We start from the raw sequence: 19,085 nt of genomic DNA on the forward strand, positions 1-19,085 counted from the left end.
TATTTTACCATAAACAATTGGGATAATATTATATTTATTATACAATAAAGCAGTGTTACATACACCAGATCAATCGAGCCTGCAAGGCTTCTTCGGGGCTCATGATCGATGACTACGAATTTAATAAATTTGACAAATTCTCACAATATGGAATAACCAATAACTATAGGTTGTGATTAGAAAATCTCGTCTTGAGAATTCTCAAAAAATATTTAGAATCTTGAATCTCGAGAAATAAATTGACCAAAATGTCGAGAATTCCCGTTTCCCGAGAAATTATCAATTAAAATTTCGAGAAAACGAGAAATTGTCACTATCATAAGCTGTCGACCACTACCGGATTTTTTAAAAATAACTCAATGGAATTTCTCAACAAAATTTGATCTTTCGTTAAAAAAAAGACTTGACTTGGAACAGAAGCTCTGTTCCCAGTTAAGTTATTTTACTTTGATCTAAAAACGAAAAAAACGGACTTGATTTCGAGAATTCTCGAATCTCGGGAAATGAAAAAATTCGAGAAATCATAAGTTCTACTGGTCTACTTATTTATAACTGTTAAAGATAAAATTAGTAGAAGAGTTACACTGGAAAACAAATTCAAATACATTTTACAGATGGGGTATATTATCAAGATTCCACTAAAAGAAAACTAAAATAAAGGTCTACAATTTACATCATTCCTATAATAATATGGTCTTTAGAACCGTAAACGACGGGGATTGCACATGTCGGAGAAAGACATAGCTTTGAACTAAATACATTGTCCTCTGGTCACCTCTGTCGTTCTGTTGTGGAGTCCATTTCCAAAGCTTGGAAGACACCCGACTAACCAAGATGCTCCTCCTCAACATAACAAAATAAAAAACATGTAACGAAAGTTAATAATGTGGTAAAGATACTATAGTGGAGTATTAAAGTTAGAGAAGAGCCCAATGAACAACAGGTTGGTGGAGAACGGTTTTATTTAAAACAATATGACGATTGCACCATTATTTTATAAAATTATGATTAAAGATTTTTGAGAATTAAAATCAAGAGACCCACTCCGAAAATAACTAAATAACAATATTATGTAGGTACGACTGCCGATCAGCAGTACGGCTCGTAATCGAGTCTGACTTCTCAGAATTTGGGACCATGAAAGTTTTAAATAAACGTATATTTTAAATGATATAGCTAATTTGGACTTCATAATAAAACTTAATAGTGTTCATTTTAGTTAAACACACTCTTCAATCATCAGAAACTAGTCTTGTTCTAATCTACGAAGAGGGTAAATTTATTAGTGATATAAGAGGTAGTTTGTGGCAGGCTAGGGGGGTGTAACGACATTTACTGGAAGTAAAAAGTACCGCAATGTGTAATATGATGAATTAGACAATAATATTATTATACGTATAAAAATGAGTAGGTATCGTGGAATAAAATAAAATAAATAAATAAAATCTTTATATTTTCATTTTATAGCTATACAGGAAAATAAGTATACTTTTATACTGTTTTTTCTCTGAAATATGTTACAGCATAACAGCGACAAAACAGCATGAAAATCGTAAAAAATAGAAGGTATACGCAGGCAATAGTTTATATTAAAGTATATTATTTGCGAAGTACGCATAAGAACCGCGAAAGCCCTAAAACCTTTATATCAAAACCTTCTTGTATTATACCTAAGCCGAGTTGAGACGATATCTGGCATTTTGTAAAACCTTTTAGTAGCACAGAATCTTTTGCATAAATTCTATTATATAATGTTGACGTCTTTCATGCAGCGCTTTTATTTTTTCACATTTCATTTTCTTTTTCATATAAGAATCTCAATGAAATTTCCATTAGAAGTCGTTTATCTAGCGCAGTGGTACAGGAACTGAGATATAAGATATTATAATATAATGCGCACTGAAGTATTTTTCTATCTATCAATGCCAACTATGATATTAGAATATAACTTTTATTACGTAGTATTTCCGTATTTGCTTCTTTTAGCTATCTTTGAAAGAGGTGGTGGACAATGGGTGGACAGCAGGATTAATTTATTATGATGGAGATATAAAACTGAAGGATAAAATACTTGGAAAATTGTTGCGCAGTCGACCATATTATGTTATATGGAACATGTGTCATTATATCTACTAGTCTTAAGTCTTGAGTTTAACCAATACAGTAAAAATTTTGACGAAAGTGGAGGTAGGCTGCTAAGATCCGAAATAAATATTATAGTGCACACTAAACTTTGTCAGTCATATGTATTTTGGATACTTTTCATTGAACTAAGACTACAGATTGCAGATAGTTTTGGTAAGTTTTTAAACTTCAATTAAACCATGCATAAACCAAGCCATAATATTAATTGAGTTAGCATTTACTTGGTAGAATTCCATTTTACAAGACATGAAAATATAAATTTAATAATATTAAATTCTACAAGTTTTTTTTAAAAGGGGGGGTTTTGTCGATAGCTATCGACGACTAACTTTATGTATAATTTGTTCACTTAATTCAATGAAAACAATAAGGATTGACTGACAAAGTTTCGTGTGCACTATTTTTGTCGGATCTCAATAGCTTATCTCCGCTATGAAGGCAGGGTTTACTTCAATTTTAAAAACTAACCAGCAACATCTGCAATTTGTATTCTTAGATATGACTCTTGATGATGATCTTCAATGACAACAAATAAAAATGACTCATAAAGTTCAGTGTGCACTATTTGTATCGGATCTTAACAGCCTACTTCCACTTTTCGCCACTATGTTAAATAGGAGCGGAATGCAGAAACATTTGTCATAACTAAAATTTCCTTAGCAGAAAACACTATGCAGAAACACTGTCCTTAGTTAAGATCATTTTTATTGAAAATAATACCATATTTAAAAATTCTCGTTAGGTAAATTAGGTAAATTATTTTATAATTGTTAAACGATGACAAAAATATGACAACTGCATTTAATAAATGCAATAACTATAAATACATAATAATATTTAATTATAATACTCTTATGTTTCCGTTATAAGTCATTATACGTGATTCCACAGGCACCACAAGATTTTTTTTAAACATGGTAACACTAGCATCAAGTGTCATTCTTCATCTGGTATTTTGTATTTCTGCGGGCTGGCGTATAAAAATAAAATAATACTCTGCAAGTACATGCCAAACGAATTAACACTATCAATATCCATATTGAGATACATTGTTAAATGAATTTGAGTGTATGGACTGTGTTATAGACATGCGAATTTATTTTGACAGCAGCTGTCAGTGGTAAATGGTAATACAGAAGGGGGCGTGTTCATAACAAAAGTAGTCTATGGTTAAGGATTCCTTAACTCTATACTCAGGATTGTCTATAGTTAAGTCATGCTTTTCGGCGACTTATCCTTAGGAACGAAATCTTAGATTGTGCATTCCGCTCTAGGTGTATACGTGTTCGACAGTGATATCTCGTTGGGGAAGGTAAGTGAAGAAATGGTTGAATTATAGTATATCATAAGACAAATCATAACATATGAAGAAAGAATGCAATTATTTATTACGAATTACAACTATAGACAGTAGTTTTCATGATTTTTTCTCCAGCGGCGCTACAAAGCATAGGTATCTGCAAGAAACGTGGGAGGAATAAATTATATTATGTCAGAATTTAAATGATTCTTAGTTTAGAAATAGTACTATAGGTAATTGTTTGATTTATTTCATCCATATATTCAAGTGTTTTTGTTTGTTTCTTTGTTTGGTTAAGTGTACCCAGGCGTTGTGGTTTTCTCATTATTTGTCGGAATAAAAAAGTTTAAAATAATAAAATATAGACAGTACGTAATCAATTATTTATATAATTGTAGAAATAATTACGAAACATAAAAATATGTGGATGCTAAACATATTTATGGAATTGTGTGTTCTGAAACAATATATTTTAATCGACTCATAACAGTGAAATATAAATAATAAATTGTGTTAATTAATGTTGTTCCATTGATGTCAAAATCAGTTCAAAAGATAAGAAAAATATGTATCTATCAAGACAAGTGATCTCGTGCAAAGCTGGGTACTTCAGCTAGTCAACTGTATAATTTAAATGACAATTGGCCAACACTAAAATGGTATGCTATTAAATTTACTATTCAGTTGAAAAATATATTATAAAGTTATTTTTGATAATTCTGCTTTAATTGAGTAATTTACGTTCACAATTATTGTTTCTGGCTGTAAAGCCATCTTCGGAACGGCGGACTATAAGTAATAACTAAAAATATATAAATTATGAATTTTGAAGATTTTGTTATTTCAGCTTTCACAGTTTTTTTTTCGTCGTTTCATTTCATAAAATTAGCATAAGTAACATTTTCGCAGCATCATAATAAAAGCAAGTATGCTGAAAATGTAAACGTAGAATATTATGCTTCTTTTTTTAACCCATAGCTTACGGGCCGCACAAAGTTGTGTTTTTGCTAATTACTTTTCAAATGCAAATTAGCACGGTAATTACAAAATTAATTAAAAGGGCCCGTAAGCATTGTTCACATTCATCGTTCACATTCATCTTCTTGCAGTTTCTCTCATATCAGTGAAATATCTAAGGTATTTGATACTCTTTTAGTGTTTCCATCACTTTTGTCTGAAATTTTGTAATATTTCACACTATGTACTCTGATGATAATAATATTATTATATTAGATGGATAATTTCTGACATTAAAATGATTGTTGTATTACAATAATTGCTGTTGAACTACGAACTAAAATTCGACCATTTCTGTTTATTTGAATAATTTATTGTTAATATTATTATAAAATATATTTATTTTAAATTATTCTAAAATTAAAAAAAAATATGAATGTTTGACAGTGGAGCATGACTTATGGGTCAACCTGTGTTAGAATACATAATATCATTATAATATATTTTCCAATCAACTGTTACAGGACTTGACACTTACTTCGCGTGTACATAATATTATGTAGATGAAATTCAGTATACAGGTGGATGAAAAATGTGGTGGTGGATTGTAAAAAATTGGGGATAGTCAGGTGCTCTAAACTTACACCACATACGATTTTTATTTAAATATTAATAATGTCTGAAAGTGTCAGTGATGCAATTTTCAAGTGCAAGGTTTTAAAAATCCGTGGTGTGATATTTTTTATATATTCAGAATTTAATAAAAAAAATCCCCAACTTTATAATACATATTATGCCATAACGATATTGAGAATGGCGTAAAGAAAAATGCTTCACAGTGATGGGTTAATCAATGCAAGGGCGATTTTAACTACTTGGGTGCTCTACATCAATATGACCCCAACGGGAATAATAATTATATATATATTTTATTAATATAATATATTATATTAATGAGCTTTATATTTTTTCCCTGCGCTATAGAGGTATCGATACGGCGCGTAATCGTACAGAGCAACAATAATGTTTGTCTCACCTGTCATTATTATTATAATCAACCGTGATCAATTCAATGCTGGAAGAAGGTATCCCATAGCTTCGTCCATTCTACTCGGTCCCTAGTTCTTACCTACCATGTACAGAACTTTATGAGTTCGTCTATTCGCTAGAGTTTTAGTGCTCCTTGGATACCATTGTATGACGGCATTTATTGAGTGGAATTCCACTCACACGGGCCTCTATGACATCGCGTACTCTTGTTGGCTTCCTTACATGTTGGTTTATTTTCTGGTGTTTCCAACATACACCCATCCATGCCACGTGGCGCTACTGGCAATTTATGGAATTCTCAAGGGTTCTCAATTCATACGTGAGAACTGGTAGCATACTTGAACAATATACGCTTAACACATTATATTTACATTACGTCACATTGATATTAAGATATACATGGGGCATATTGATACATAATAAACGTGTCATAAATGATCTCATTATTTATTTGCTGATATACTTACTTATAAATAATCTTCTTTCTAATTAGTTTTAAATATGTATATTATAATATTGAGTTCATAAGTTTGTAACATTTCAGATAGAAAATCTTGGTACCGGACAAGTCTTGAACTTGCATTTAGATGCATTTCGGCCAATGTACTTTACCAATTTGGCCACCAGTACCCTAATTAAGTATGATAGAATAAATTAGTAGTCATGCAACTGATGACTCAAATTTCGTAAATATTGCCTACTTTTGTGGCTTGAATCAAGGTACTAATACTAGGTACCTTTAGTCCTAGTCGACATTAGGATCTCTGCATATTTTAGTCAAAAGGTATTTACACTTGGTAATAATTTAATAAAGCACTATATTTAAAAAAAAATGTTCAATAAAACTATACATTCCTAAATCATTCATTCATTCATCAAATAATATTCATGTAAATAATTATTCGTTGAATAAAAAACGTAGTTCATTACAATAATTATTATAATTACTGCCAAAAGATGGTAAGTCGATAATGTAGGTATTTAGAGTTAATAACGGATTATGTATCTGTATTTATAAATAAATATGCTAGAAAAAAATTCAAGGTCATCCTTTATATACGTAGAACATGCACATAAAGCATAATTAAATTAGCATTATGCCTGAAATTAGAGTGCACGTGAAACTTTCAAATTGCAATTACTTCATAACATGATTTAGAGACTTACCAACTTTTGGCAGTTACCCCACGATATTAAATATTTGTTATCTTTTACGCTAATGAAAATAAACAATATTCTTTAGGACTGATTTATATAGGTACTTAATTAGAGTGTGATAAAGTCGTCGTTATTTTGACACATTTCCATATTGACGTAGCTTTAATCGCACATTCGATAGATTATAATTTTGATAAAATTTAGAAACTACCATCTTCTTAACGTTATATAAGTAAGTATCTATAATATGAAAAAAAATAACTATTTTTCTACAAAACAATTCAGTATTTTCAATCCCAGTGTTTCGAGATCGAGAATCAAGCTGGATAATAAGATTCTGGATGCCTAGATTTTAAAATCTAATTTACACATTTCCGAGTCGATGAAAAGCATGTTGCTTACACACCCTTATATTATTAAGTTTATTGTTTTTATTGTTATAGTTAGTATTTTACGATAATAGTTCTGGCGAAAATTTTTACCAAAAATGGAATTGTGGTCGTCTGCCTCTGAGGCACATTTATGTTAATAAATAAGAATCATTTTTGTATAAGCAGCTAAGTTCGGAAATGTAAATAATGTCGAAAAAACATAAAAACTTCCGTTTTATTACAAAAATGATTGATGATGTTAGGATATGAAAAATGTGAATGACAAGATAGTTTAAAAGTGATGTATCGTTCTATTTAATGACCTTGTTGACCCTAAAACTTTTGAATATAAATATTAACCCCTTTTCAACGTGGTGATAAAAGAAATAATAAAAACAGATTAAAATATCCTTATATAAAAAAAATATCAGACAGTATTATACAACTACATTAATTATTATAATTGATTTAAGTTTTGAACTATTCCTTTCGACTCGTTTTTTACGACCCGCGTTTCATCTTTCGGCATCTTCAATCACTATGCGCACCAGTGGCGAAGGGTGAAGGTAGACTGTTAAGATCTAATATAAATTGTGCGCACTAAAGTTTGTCAGTCAATCAATACGTATTTGTTTTCATTGAACAAAGAATACAAATTGCAGATAGTGTTGGTAAGTTTTAAAATTCAATTAAACCCTACATACATTTTCTTTGATTCATGTTCACTCATTTCAAACCAACGAAGAGTATTTGAAATATTTTTTTGGAAGAAAGAGGAACTTCGCCTTTGCTATAAATAGCATTATTATACGATTGCTAGAGGTATTGTTTGTTATATATATATTGTAAATTAAAAAAATTATGCTCGTGAAATTTAGTGTTATCCATCATATAATATTGTATGATGTCATAGCCCCAAAATGTTGAGCCTACTTTTGTATTTTTATCAAGTATTAATAAGCAGCACAATGATTGTCTGGTAATGCGTTTGATAAAGATTTTCTTTATTGCACTATCTAAACGACTGGAGTGCAATGCATCTTTATCGCTTATTATTTCAAACTTCACTCTAATGGATATTGTTTTATAGGTATCCACTTTTCTTAACAAACTAAAACGTCTGAGAATGCCATATATGTAATATTAATGAAGTTTGTTTTGTATAGAATCAAAATAGCTTTTCAATTCAGTTTTAATTCAACTTTAAAGAAAGACTCATCGACTACATTCAATCACTGTATCAAAACAGACTGTTAACAAGTTATTGTTTAAAATATAATCTATTATATTATAATATATTATATTAGCTTGTATTAAAGCCAGTTTAAATATAAAAGATGTTTATATGAAGTTGAGTCCGCCGTTCCATAACAATTAAATACATTCTACAATACGTATGTAATAATATATTCGTAATATATATATCATAATATATCAAATTAGTAATACTACATAGTTGTATTCTTACAAGTTCGACATCATAATAATTGAATTATGTACTTTACTTACATAACAAAATCAAATTAGTAATTGGTAAGTAGCAAAATTTACTTTATAAATACATTATTCAACGATATTATGTAACACACTAAGTTACATCTTAGAAGTTTATCTTTGTTAATATATTATTATCGTAAGTATTATAATTTCTATCTCTAAAGGTAATTTGGAATATGTAAGATAATGTATAAGCGTCAACTGAATTGTTATGATATTATATACACGGGTAATTATTAGATTAATTCGTAATTCAGCGAGACTTCAAGATACCCTATTGGAGAACAGATTTACTGTTTCATGATGCTATGTATCACATGGTGAACTTGGAAAGTATATTTTTTGTGGAGGTGTTGAATTTAACAATTTTACAACACTTCATATTATATTGACACATTTTTCTGTTGCTTTTAGTAAGTAAGTAAGTAAGTAATACCTAAGCAATTTGCATTGGTAACATCGATTTATTTTTAGATATTCTGTTTCTATTATATTTTATTTCTTTTTTCTTTTCTTTCGACCATGTCCGATTCTAATAGGATCATATGGGCCTCCACGGAGTGGAGGTTTGTATTAACAGATTTTTGTTTTTACGAGAAATGGATGTCAGCCACTTGCTCAACATTAAGGTCTAAGACCCAGGATTCGAACCTGGGACCCACGAAGCTATAGGCCGACGCTTAATCCGCGCGGCCATCGTGGGAGTTTTATTTATTTTACTATAATTACTGTATCCGATTCTAAGAAGGTCACATGGGCCACCACAGAGTGGCGATTTTTATTAACAGATTTTTGTTTTTATGAGAAATGGATGTTAGCCACTTGATCAACCTGTTAGGTCCATGAAAAATTATATCCGTATTTGCCAGACCTAGGATTTGAACCTGGGACTCTAACTGGGATATTATAAGCCGACGCGTTAGCCGCTCGGTCATCGTGGACGTAGCTAATACACTATTTATTTATTTTTATAAATAAATACAAAACAATAAAAAATACAGAAACATATTGTTGAAGTATAGCCGTCTAATAGAATAATATAACGATATAATTAAATAATATAATTAATAATATAAGAATAAAGAAGTATGTGTCGACATCTAGCGCTCGCTGTGCGACTCTGCTAGATACCGACTATTGTTTGTAAGAGGGAGACAGATTCTACTTCCCACTCTTACGCCACACCTGTGTGTTGGTATTTAGTTCTCTCCCAACACATACATAAATATTATGAGAAAATCATAAACAAACGAGTGACGTTCTTTTTTAATTACATATTTCAAGTTTTTAAATGTGACCAAAAAACAATCAGTTTTGTCAATAATTATTTAGTATCTTATTGTTTTAGTAACTACACGTATAATTTATTATTTTAGTAAATTAAACCAAAAGAGCTTCTTTCCATTTTTTAAATGGACAAGTCACACTCTGAATTATTGTTAAAATTAGACTAAATAACATAATTCGGAATACTTAATTTTGTTAAATTTATTTTTGTTATTTTTATTTATTAAGGAAACAGTTAGATTTTGATAACAAATAATTACAAGATAAAAATAACTTTTTATGTAGCACGTTTTTAAGTTTTCTGTTGTATCATATAAACTTGACAATTCTATGTATTACTAAATACTTTTTTTTGTACTTGATAGAAATACTGAATAAATATAGAATACTGAAATATCATTTTGACATTTTATATTGATTTCCATAGTAAAGCACGTATATATTAATAATTTAGTTGCTAAGACTGGACACACAAGAAAAAATGTGTACTGGACAAACAAACAAAAACGTGGTAAAATATGTTTAAAAATAGAATAGTGAAAAGTTATTGCAACCAGCAAAGCTTCTATATATAAATTATAATATAGTTAAGTAAGCCTAACAATAAGAAGAACATAAATATAAAGAAATTACATAAGAAAAATTAGGAGGAATATTTAATAATTTTCTAAAAATATATAAGTAATTATACCTATATATACATAAATATATATACATATTTATAATATATATGTTAAGAATTATTGAAATTTATACATAATGTGAGTGATCTAAGATATAACAGAAAAAGAGAATAGTAAGAAAGGAAAAAATAGGTACATTTAAAATAAGGTCAATGTCCTTACCTTATAATGTACTTACCTACCTAAAAACCTCTCATAACTATGTCATTATTTTTATGCAAATATCTCAATGTGAATCCATCTTGCTTTTGACCTACTCAATTGCATTATTAGAATAATAGTATTACGTGTGTACATATATAGAATAATTCATGCATTTTAGAGCAAATACTGTTATCTGGTATTTTACGAGGAGAAAAGAGGACAACTTAGAAGTGATATAATTTGAATAAAGATCCAATATAAAATGCCTTTGTATGAGATTGCATTGTATGGCTTTAAAATATGGGTGGAGAAGTACGTGCACTTTTATACACTGCAGAAATTATTGTTTGTTTTGTTATGGGTGTCGTTAGTATGAGACAATGTAGACCAGTGGTCCCCAACTATTTTATCGCCGCGGACCGGTCAACGTTTGATAATTTTACCGCGGCCCGCTGAGGGGGGGGGGGGCGTTGATTGTTTATATTTTAAATTATTATGATTTAATACAGTTACGCCAAAAATGAATATAAAGTGATTTAACATTTTAACTCATTAGAACGCTAAACCAATGAGAACCCTGAGCTTGTTTCTTTGCAACGAGACGGTTCCATCTGGTGGTAATAGGAGACTATGATACCCGAAGTGTGTTGCTTATGTCCAGTTTATTCCGTTGTTTTGTTTTGGTTGCTGTCATTGTAGAAAACCCCGCTTCACACAGATAGGATGTCAGAAATAGCAATAGGGATTTAAGTGCTGTGGTGGCAATCTCAGGGTATTCCGCCATGACTTTAATCCAGAACACCAGCAGAGTTGTTGTCTCGAACGTAGTTGTAAGGCAGCGGTCATTTGCAATCTCCAGCAGTTGATCTTCTCTTTGCACAGAGATGCTAGATGCGCCTGGTTTGTTGACAAATGGGTCGCCACAGTAAATAAAATGGAAATAATTTAATGTTCCTTGGGCGGCCCGGTACAATTTGATCCACGGACCGGGGGTTGGGGACCACTGCTGTAGATAATAAGCATCTGACTACCTAAATAATGTTTACATGCTACTAGTTAATACCATAACATATTTGGCGATGATGAGGTGGAGGAGGTAGAAGGTCATTGTTGCGTGGATGTTTGCAGGAGAGTTTATTGATAGATACATGAATACAATAATAAGAATGATAACGTGAGATTGTAATCGCGGACAATGATGTACTGGTGAGATCAATGGGATCAAGAGATTGATGATTATATTAATGAACTGAGAAACTTGATTCGAGTGGAATGGTGTTGACTATGCTCAGTGAAGGACTCGTGACAATAGTAGTGCGTGTAGTGATGGACTCAATGAGTTACGTGAGGATTCATGCATTGTCCTTCCAATTTATACAAAAATGAAATACATATATTTCAAAAGATATTGTCGCAATTAACCAATCACAACAGACCTTACTGATCTAGTTATGATTGAGGAAATGCTGACAATTATTATCGCTCTATTGTTTTGTTTCGACAAGAAAACATACATATTTAAGTATGTCACTCATTTAATGCTGAATGGTATGATTGCTACACATAGAATAGTAAAGCAAACTATTCAAAAATAAAATATTTAATTAATTATTAACATTTGAGTCTGAAATATTTTTACTCAAAAAAAATAGACGTCGTTTAAATTGCCACTATTTTATGATTTGCCAGGGGAAGTTCTGTATATTTTTGTTGGTGGGCTGAATTATTTAGTAAGTATTCGATACTAATTAATTTATTTTTCATATATAAAGAAGATAGTTCCATTTTCCAAGGATAATATTTTTATTAGACAAAGTTTTAATTGATTGTAATACAAAAATGTGAAAATGGTATGTCATGTTTATTTTTTAATTTTCAATCGATTTTGACAGAGATGCTCAAGAATACCAGTGTAAGACCATCACAAACAGTAGTGATGATGTTTGTTGTTGTTGTTGTCAGTAACTGATGTTTGCTATCGGTAGAAATATTCTTTTGGTAGGTATTAAAAAATCGTGATTACTTGAATAAAATATATAAAATATATAAATTATTAAGTGAAATGTTTATAATATTTAAATTCGTAATGTATTTTGAGTCTCGTTATTCGTATGATGATAATTAGCTTAATACATCTGAGAGATTCATTAAAAAATTAGCATTTCTTAAGATGCTCCGTGTATTTTATAAGTAAGTCATTTTTTCTGTTTTCTGAATTAAGAACGGCCTAAAATTATAATATTTGCTAATTGATTTCAGTTAATGAGCTTTAAATCGTGCATGTGAAAATACACCGATCATTGAGTAGGTATACATCTTAATTAAAAAAAATTCCTAAAACGATTTATAGCTATATTTAACATAATTTTAGAATGGAAACATTAATAAGGTAAAAATAAATATCGCATTGGTCTCATATCACTTCATTTCATGATGAGAAATTTCATTTGTTATGCATTAAAAAAATACTTCGTGTTTACTGATGACACTGCAAGAGTTACATGTTTTGGACACATCGACTCGAAACAACTGTCAAATTATTAACTTCAAAACGGTGGATTTATTGATATACATAATAATTATTATATATAATATATATTGGCGAATAACGAACAGGTTATATTACAAAATAATACATTTACTTATGCTCAATTTGGAGCAAAAATTACGAAAAAACTATGAAATGATGGCTAAAATAATGCATAGTATATAGCATAGCAGCATTAAAATATTCCAAATAAGGATAATGGTATTGATATTATTATCCTTATTTAGACAAAAATATTGACAAACAGCAAATTGGATAACAATAAAATATTGATGCCAAAGTAAACCTAATATTATTACATATTAAGTAACAAATAACATTTAAAATAATTACAACCGAATGAAATTTATGAAGCAGTTGAACAATAAATATATACTATTATTAGAGACTGATTGAGTTCTATCTGTGGAATATAAACGACGTACCTATTGCCTTTTTTATATTAAATGCGTAATATTATTTGATTCCGAACGTTTTCGTTGTAAGTAGGTACCTATGTGTCAAATTGCGGAGAGGGACGATTGTTCTATCTAAGCGAAGAATGTTGATTATATTCTGAAGTACAGTGGTCGTTATCTACTCAAATCAATACATGATACGTATGAATTAGGGCATCCAAATATCTGAGTAAAAGTACAACCCGGTTTTCGGTTTATTTAGGAATAAGAATTCAGTTAACACGTTTAAACCGACCGATTTCAGAATTCGCCTTGTTTAAATATGTTAATATATCTTTATAATTTTGTTTTAGAAAATACCTGTTTTATGAATATTATTCAGTTGAAAATGTCCCTTTGAGGAAGACGAAACAGGTCCAGATTTATTAAATAATAAAAGTGGAATAAGTACTATAAATTTGTGCGTTTTATTAAATTAATCTATAATTAATATATCTGATCTATACGTATACGGCAAAAAGGACAGTCATTAAATTATTTAATACATTGTCAGAAATTTAACTACTCTGCAAAGATCAGATACAAGACAATTAATTGACCTAGTATATTGGTCTGCATAATAAATAAGCACAGATAAAGTATTATTTACAAGTAATTTCGCTATCAACTATATTAATTCTTATCAATTTATTATATTCTATTTAATTGCCCCTTTCATTAAAATACCTACTGAGATTTTCTTTGGTTAGCCGAGTACAATTACCCGGTTTTCGGTTATTTAAAAAAACGTACGTTTACCCTGTTAGGCGGTTTCGGCTTAACCCAGCTTAGAAGCTCTAGTTTTAGTGGATATCATTTATTTAGAGATAATATATATAAATACATTAATTATTTACGTTTGTTTGTTTCGATATCGCGCCAAAAAACAAAACGTTCATAATGTAAAGATTCTTGTTAACTTTTTCTATAATACAAAAATTAGAATTCTAATGGATTTAAGTTTTATATTAAGTATTTATTTTAAGTTTTATACTATTCTATTTGAGTCGTTGTTTGCGACTCGGGTTTCGCCTTTCGGCATCTTCAGGTACTATGTGCATTCATCAACAGGTAAATACACAATGATAATGAATATAATTAATTTTAACTTATATAATAGATTAATACAATAAAATAGGCAAAAACTTTATCACCAAAGTATCTATTAAGTCAAGGATCACAATTAAAATATAACAAACAAATTATGAATAGTTGACGTTTTTGTATAAAACCGCTATCACTAATAACACAATCAATAGGCGTATACATCGCCAAACCCTAATAATAGATCATTAAATAATAACTATTCAATAAATACTACATTCAAGATGTGTAAAATCGTCAATACTGGGAAACAGTGGCAACGTATTGGAAATTGAATGGAGTTAGCTAATGAGGTATATCAATAATACCTATCAGACTTTACAATGATATAGTAGTTAAACAAATTTACACGCTACTTTTTATATAAAAAATCCACAAATAAGCACACATACACCCAAATACACAAACTATAATATATATACATATATGTATGTATACGTAAATGTAGTATGTGTGTCTTTGGGATGGTGATGTGAAGTGTCACTCTTCAGTAGTATGCAATGCACGTGGGTACTTTTACTTCAACATTAAATTCAGTTTCCATACGTAATTGAATTGAATATATTATTGTTTAATATTAATTATTTGTTATTATTAAATTATTTTTCTGTATATTTTGTCGCCCTCCAAATCCTGGCTCATGATGTTGACAAATATATGTTAACAAAATCGTGACACCACTGTGTTACGATTTTTTATGAGATATATTCAATTACTATTTGATTTCTATATTATACATTCAGAAACTAGCTTATAAATGAGTTTAATATATTGTAGGTATATTACAATTTTAGACCTTGTGTGTAAGCAAATAGTATATTGTCAAAACTAGACTGGATAATTTTGATTGAATACCTGCTTCATTAGATATTTTAGTCGTAAACGATAATGGTATTTATTATTAGGACCAAGAATTTGATATTATATTATTAGTATCGAGTTAATTGTCTTTTAATTAACAATTAATATTATATGTTATTTCACACTTCATTTATTTTTTGTTATATACGAACATGGATTCGTATGACTTCTTATGAGATTTTTTGCTCGTTATTTCGATTTATTGGTTTAGTTATAAGTTTGGTACGCTCTCAAATACTTATATCCACTTGTATGTGATGAATGTCAGCATTTTGGAGTTAATATTATCTTTATATCGACGAGAAAATTACAAAAACTTCTGAGGTGGAAATAAAAAAAAAATATTTTTGAAATTGTTTCGACGAAGATATACCAAAGTAATGTTATTAAAACTTAAGTAGAATGTGAACTCATGATTCTGTGGAAGTTTTTCTTAATAATATAATGAATAGTCATACTCTTTGATATAAGAATGTTTGCTTCCTGAAAAAAAGTATGATTCTTGGAATTGGTAAGTCGATATGTAAATAATATAATAATAATATAATTTTGTAGTAAGGTGGCAAAACATGATATTTCTATATTTTTGGCAAATTGAGTTATGTAAACTTCAGACTCGTCTCAGTGAAATCTACGAGATATCAAAATATGATATGTCTTATAGGTTGGGATAAATAAGCTGTGTCAATGTGTGATATCATGCCGATTGTTTGAACTTCTTTCGAAGATTAAAATTAGTCTTCTAAAAATTTAGAAAAAACGGAAATATCGTGTTTTGTCATCTTACTACAAAAGTAGTATATTATTATAATATTTATATTAAATGTATTCTTATAATGGTAATTTTAAATAAAACTCTTTTAAAAAATCGTACGGAAATGATAGTTTTGAAAATAATTCATTTAAATATGAAATACGGATGGGTACGTATCAAGGTCAACTATAGACAGGACGGGGCACTGAATAGCGAGTAACGATGTTAGTGCTAGTTATTGATTATTTTAGAATGCAATAAGATAATAGCAGTAAATGCGATTTTTGACCGGCCACGGTGATTTGCTGTGATCTTTAAGCTTGGACTTGTCACCCGACCTACATGTCCATGTAGCGGAGAGCTAGGGGATGCAAATCATATTCTCTGGGAATGTAAACATACATTATGCTCCGTCATGGAAGAGATGCCCAAGTTGGTCCAACCGGCTACTGGGTTTATCAGACCGTCCGACCTGGTTGCGACAAAACCCAATTTGGTTGCGTTTAAAAAGTTTGCGGCAACTTATTGCGGATGCAAAGATCTCTTCACATTTCAAATAGTTTTGTATTGACGTATTCAATCATATTACAGTGTACCATATTGCACTTGAGGTATGAGCAATAACTAGCACTACAATTGAAATGTATAGTTTCACATCATGGCCTGACTATAGTGCGTCATAGTATGTATCTATAATTTAAATTATTAAAATTCTTATTATTATTAGAAGTTTGATGATTTATCATCAGTTATGTAATTGATTTTTGATATGAATACTTTTATTTCTTTATATTAATTGAGATAAGTATGTATGTATATTTAATGATCACTTACCCAGTCTGAAGTAGCATTGGTGATAGAACTCCTTGCCAAGTATGGCACTCAGCAATCCCAGGATACCCTGAGGAAACTCCGTTATGAGGAAAAGAAGCAGAACGGCTAGCAGCATCCTGGTTGTTCGATCAGTCTGCCTTTCAGAACGTCTCCGCATCTTATTAGCAACGCCTTCAGCTCCACTTCCAGTGACAACACCCTCTCTTCCAGCTGCCATCAAGTGCTGCCTCCGTTTCTTTGTCTCCAATAACACCATTATCAACTGAGAGCTCAAGATAGTCAGCAAAATACACGGGATAAGTTTTATCACCACGCTGTACACCCAGATCATAACAACCGTCATCGTCTCGTTCTCTATCATTTGGACAGAATACAAAGTCGTATTCATAGGAGGAGGTTCCAGTAACGATATATTTGCTATGTCTTTGGTAGATTCTCCTTCGGCGGTGAGTAATTCATCTTGATGTCCAATAAACATAGACAGTGTTATGGGAATACATATGATTGGACATATCAGATAAGCGCCCGCTATTGTTATTCCGGTTACTCGCATATTACACCAGCGGCGGTTTGTTTGGGGATGAGCTATCGCAATATATCGCCACACTGCTAATGTTACTGTCAGACAGATAGATATTGTGTGACATATTTGTGCAAACAGCGAATGAAAATATACAAAACAAGCCCATTGATAGCTGAATTGTTCCCGGCGAGATCTCACAGTTACAGGCCAATATAGGTGGAGAGCGTAAGGGATGTATTCTAACATCACGAATAAATCAGCGATCGCCAGGCCTGTCAGTATTGCGTTTGTCGGTGACATCATCTCACGGCGTGTGAGTACTGCGATGTTGAGAGAATTCGCCACTGAACCGAATACGCAAACGAGAATACTGACGTATCCATGTATTTGAATGTATGACATGTAGAATTCATCAGTCGCTGCTCCACAATAGACCGTAGTCTCATTACCATCGTCCGTGTCATTCATTTTGATAGAATTTTATCACTGATGATAGAAAAAAATATCACTTTATTTAGTTAGGTACACATTATAATAATATATAAAAGTATTTAATAAACGGAGGGACATCGGTAACGTGAAAAATGGTTTTATTTATCTTTTCAACCAATTACTGTGTAAGTTATATGAAAGCGTATATTTTTAAACACCACTGTATAAAAATAAGTTTCTCGCCATATTGCAACTAAAAAAAACCTAAAATATCACCAAATAAGTACTTTCACAGTAATACGTCATGTTTGTTTTAATTATATACTTCCGTTAGATTTCATTTCACAATTCATATTAGATTTTCTGTACACGATGTTAATAGTTTTATAAGACTTTTTGTTATATAAAAAATAGTATTCGTTAATTTATTATTATTGGTTTTTGCATGAGCTTAAAATTTATCAAAACAAAAAATGGAAAAGTATTAAACTATTTTTTATATACTCTATTTTTGAAAATAGTTTAGTCATTCTAATAAGTTTTTAAAATACTCAGGAATGCGATGATTATGATAAAAAGGTCGTCATAATAAAATTTTGAGTTTTAAATGTTGTATATTAAAAAAACTTTTTTCATCTACCCGCTTCCATCGAAGGTTAAATTTCACATTTTTTTTCAATTTTTAATCATTCTGTTGATAAAATTTAGTAGACAAATAATTTTATTTTAGTATAAATATTTATATTATGAACGATTAAAACATTATGTTATAATATCACTTGTGTGTTTATGAAGTTTGTGTCTTCTTTAACGCCTCAAAAGTAATAATTGACACGCGGTACCTGAAACAAGAGAAAACGTTGTATTATTAGTGAAACACAGCATTTAATATTTTTAAAAAGCCTTGGTGAAAAATGATACTATCGACGAAGGGTGGGTACTTGATGGAATTTGAGTTAAATAAAACGATTTGTATGTAGTAAATAGTACAAAGCCCTAT

The 19,085-nt window shown here is 30.3% G+C and overlaps 1 protein-coding gene across 1 annotated transcript in view; it reads right to left on the minus strand.

Annotated features, from left to right (window-relative positions):
• Positions 1 to 18,211, minus strand: part of LOC147064740 (G protein-coupled receptor dmsr-1-like) — a 214,256-nt gene extending 196,045 nt beyond the window's left edge. Inside the window, exon 1 of the mRNA XM_085958022.1 lies at positions 17,131 to 18,211. Coding sequence (XP_085814148.1) covers positions 17,131 to 18,121 — 991 coding nt within the window. The 5' untranslated portion in view covers positions 18,122 to 18,211. The remainder of the gene's footprint in view (positions 1 to 17,130) is intronic.
• Between the last annotated feature and the right edge of the window lie 874 nt (positions 18,212 to 19,085).

The sequence above is a fragment of the Rhyacophila brunnea genome, unplaced genomic scaffold (genome assembly GCF_057557595.1).
Source record: "Rhyacophila brunnea isolate RB1 unplaced genomic scaffold, BYU_Rbru_1.0 scaffold_7, whole genome shotgun sequence".
NCBI classification, from domain to species: domain Eukaryota; kingdom Metazoa; phylum Arthropoda; class Insecta; order Trichoptera; family Rhyacophilidae; genus Rhyacophila; species Rhyacophila brunnea.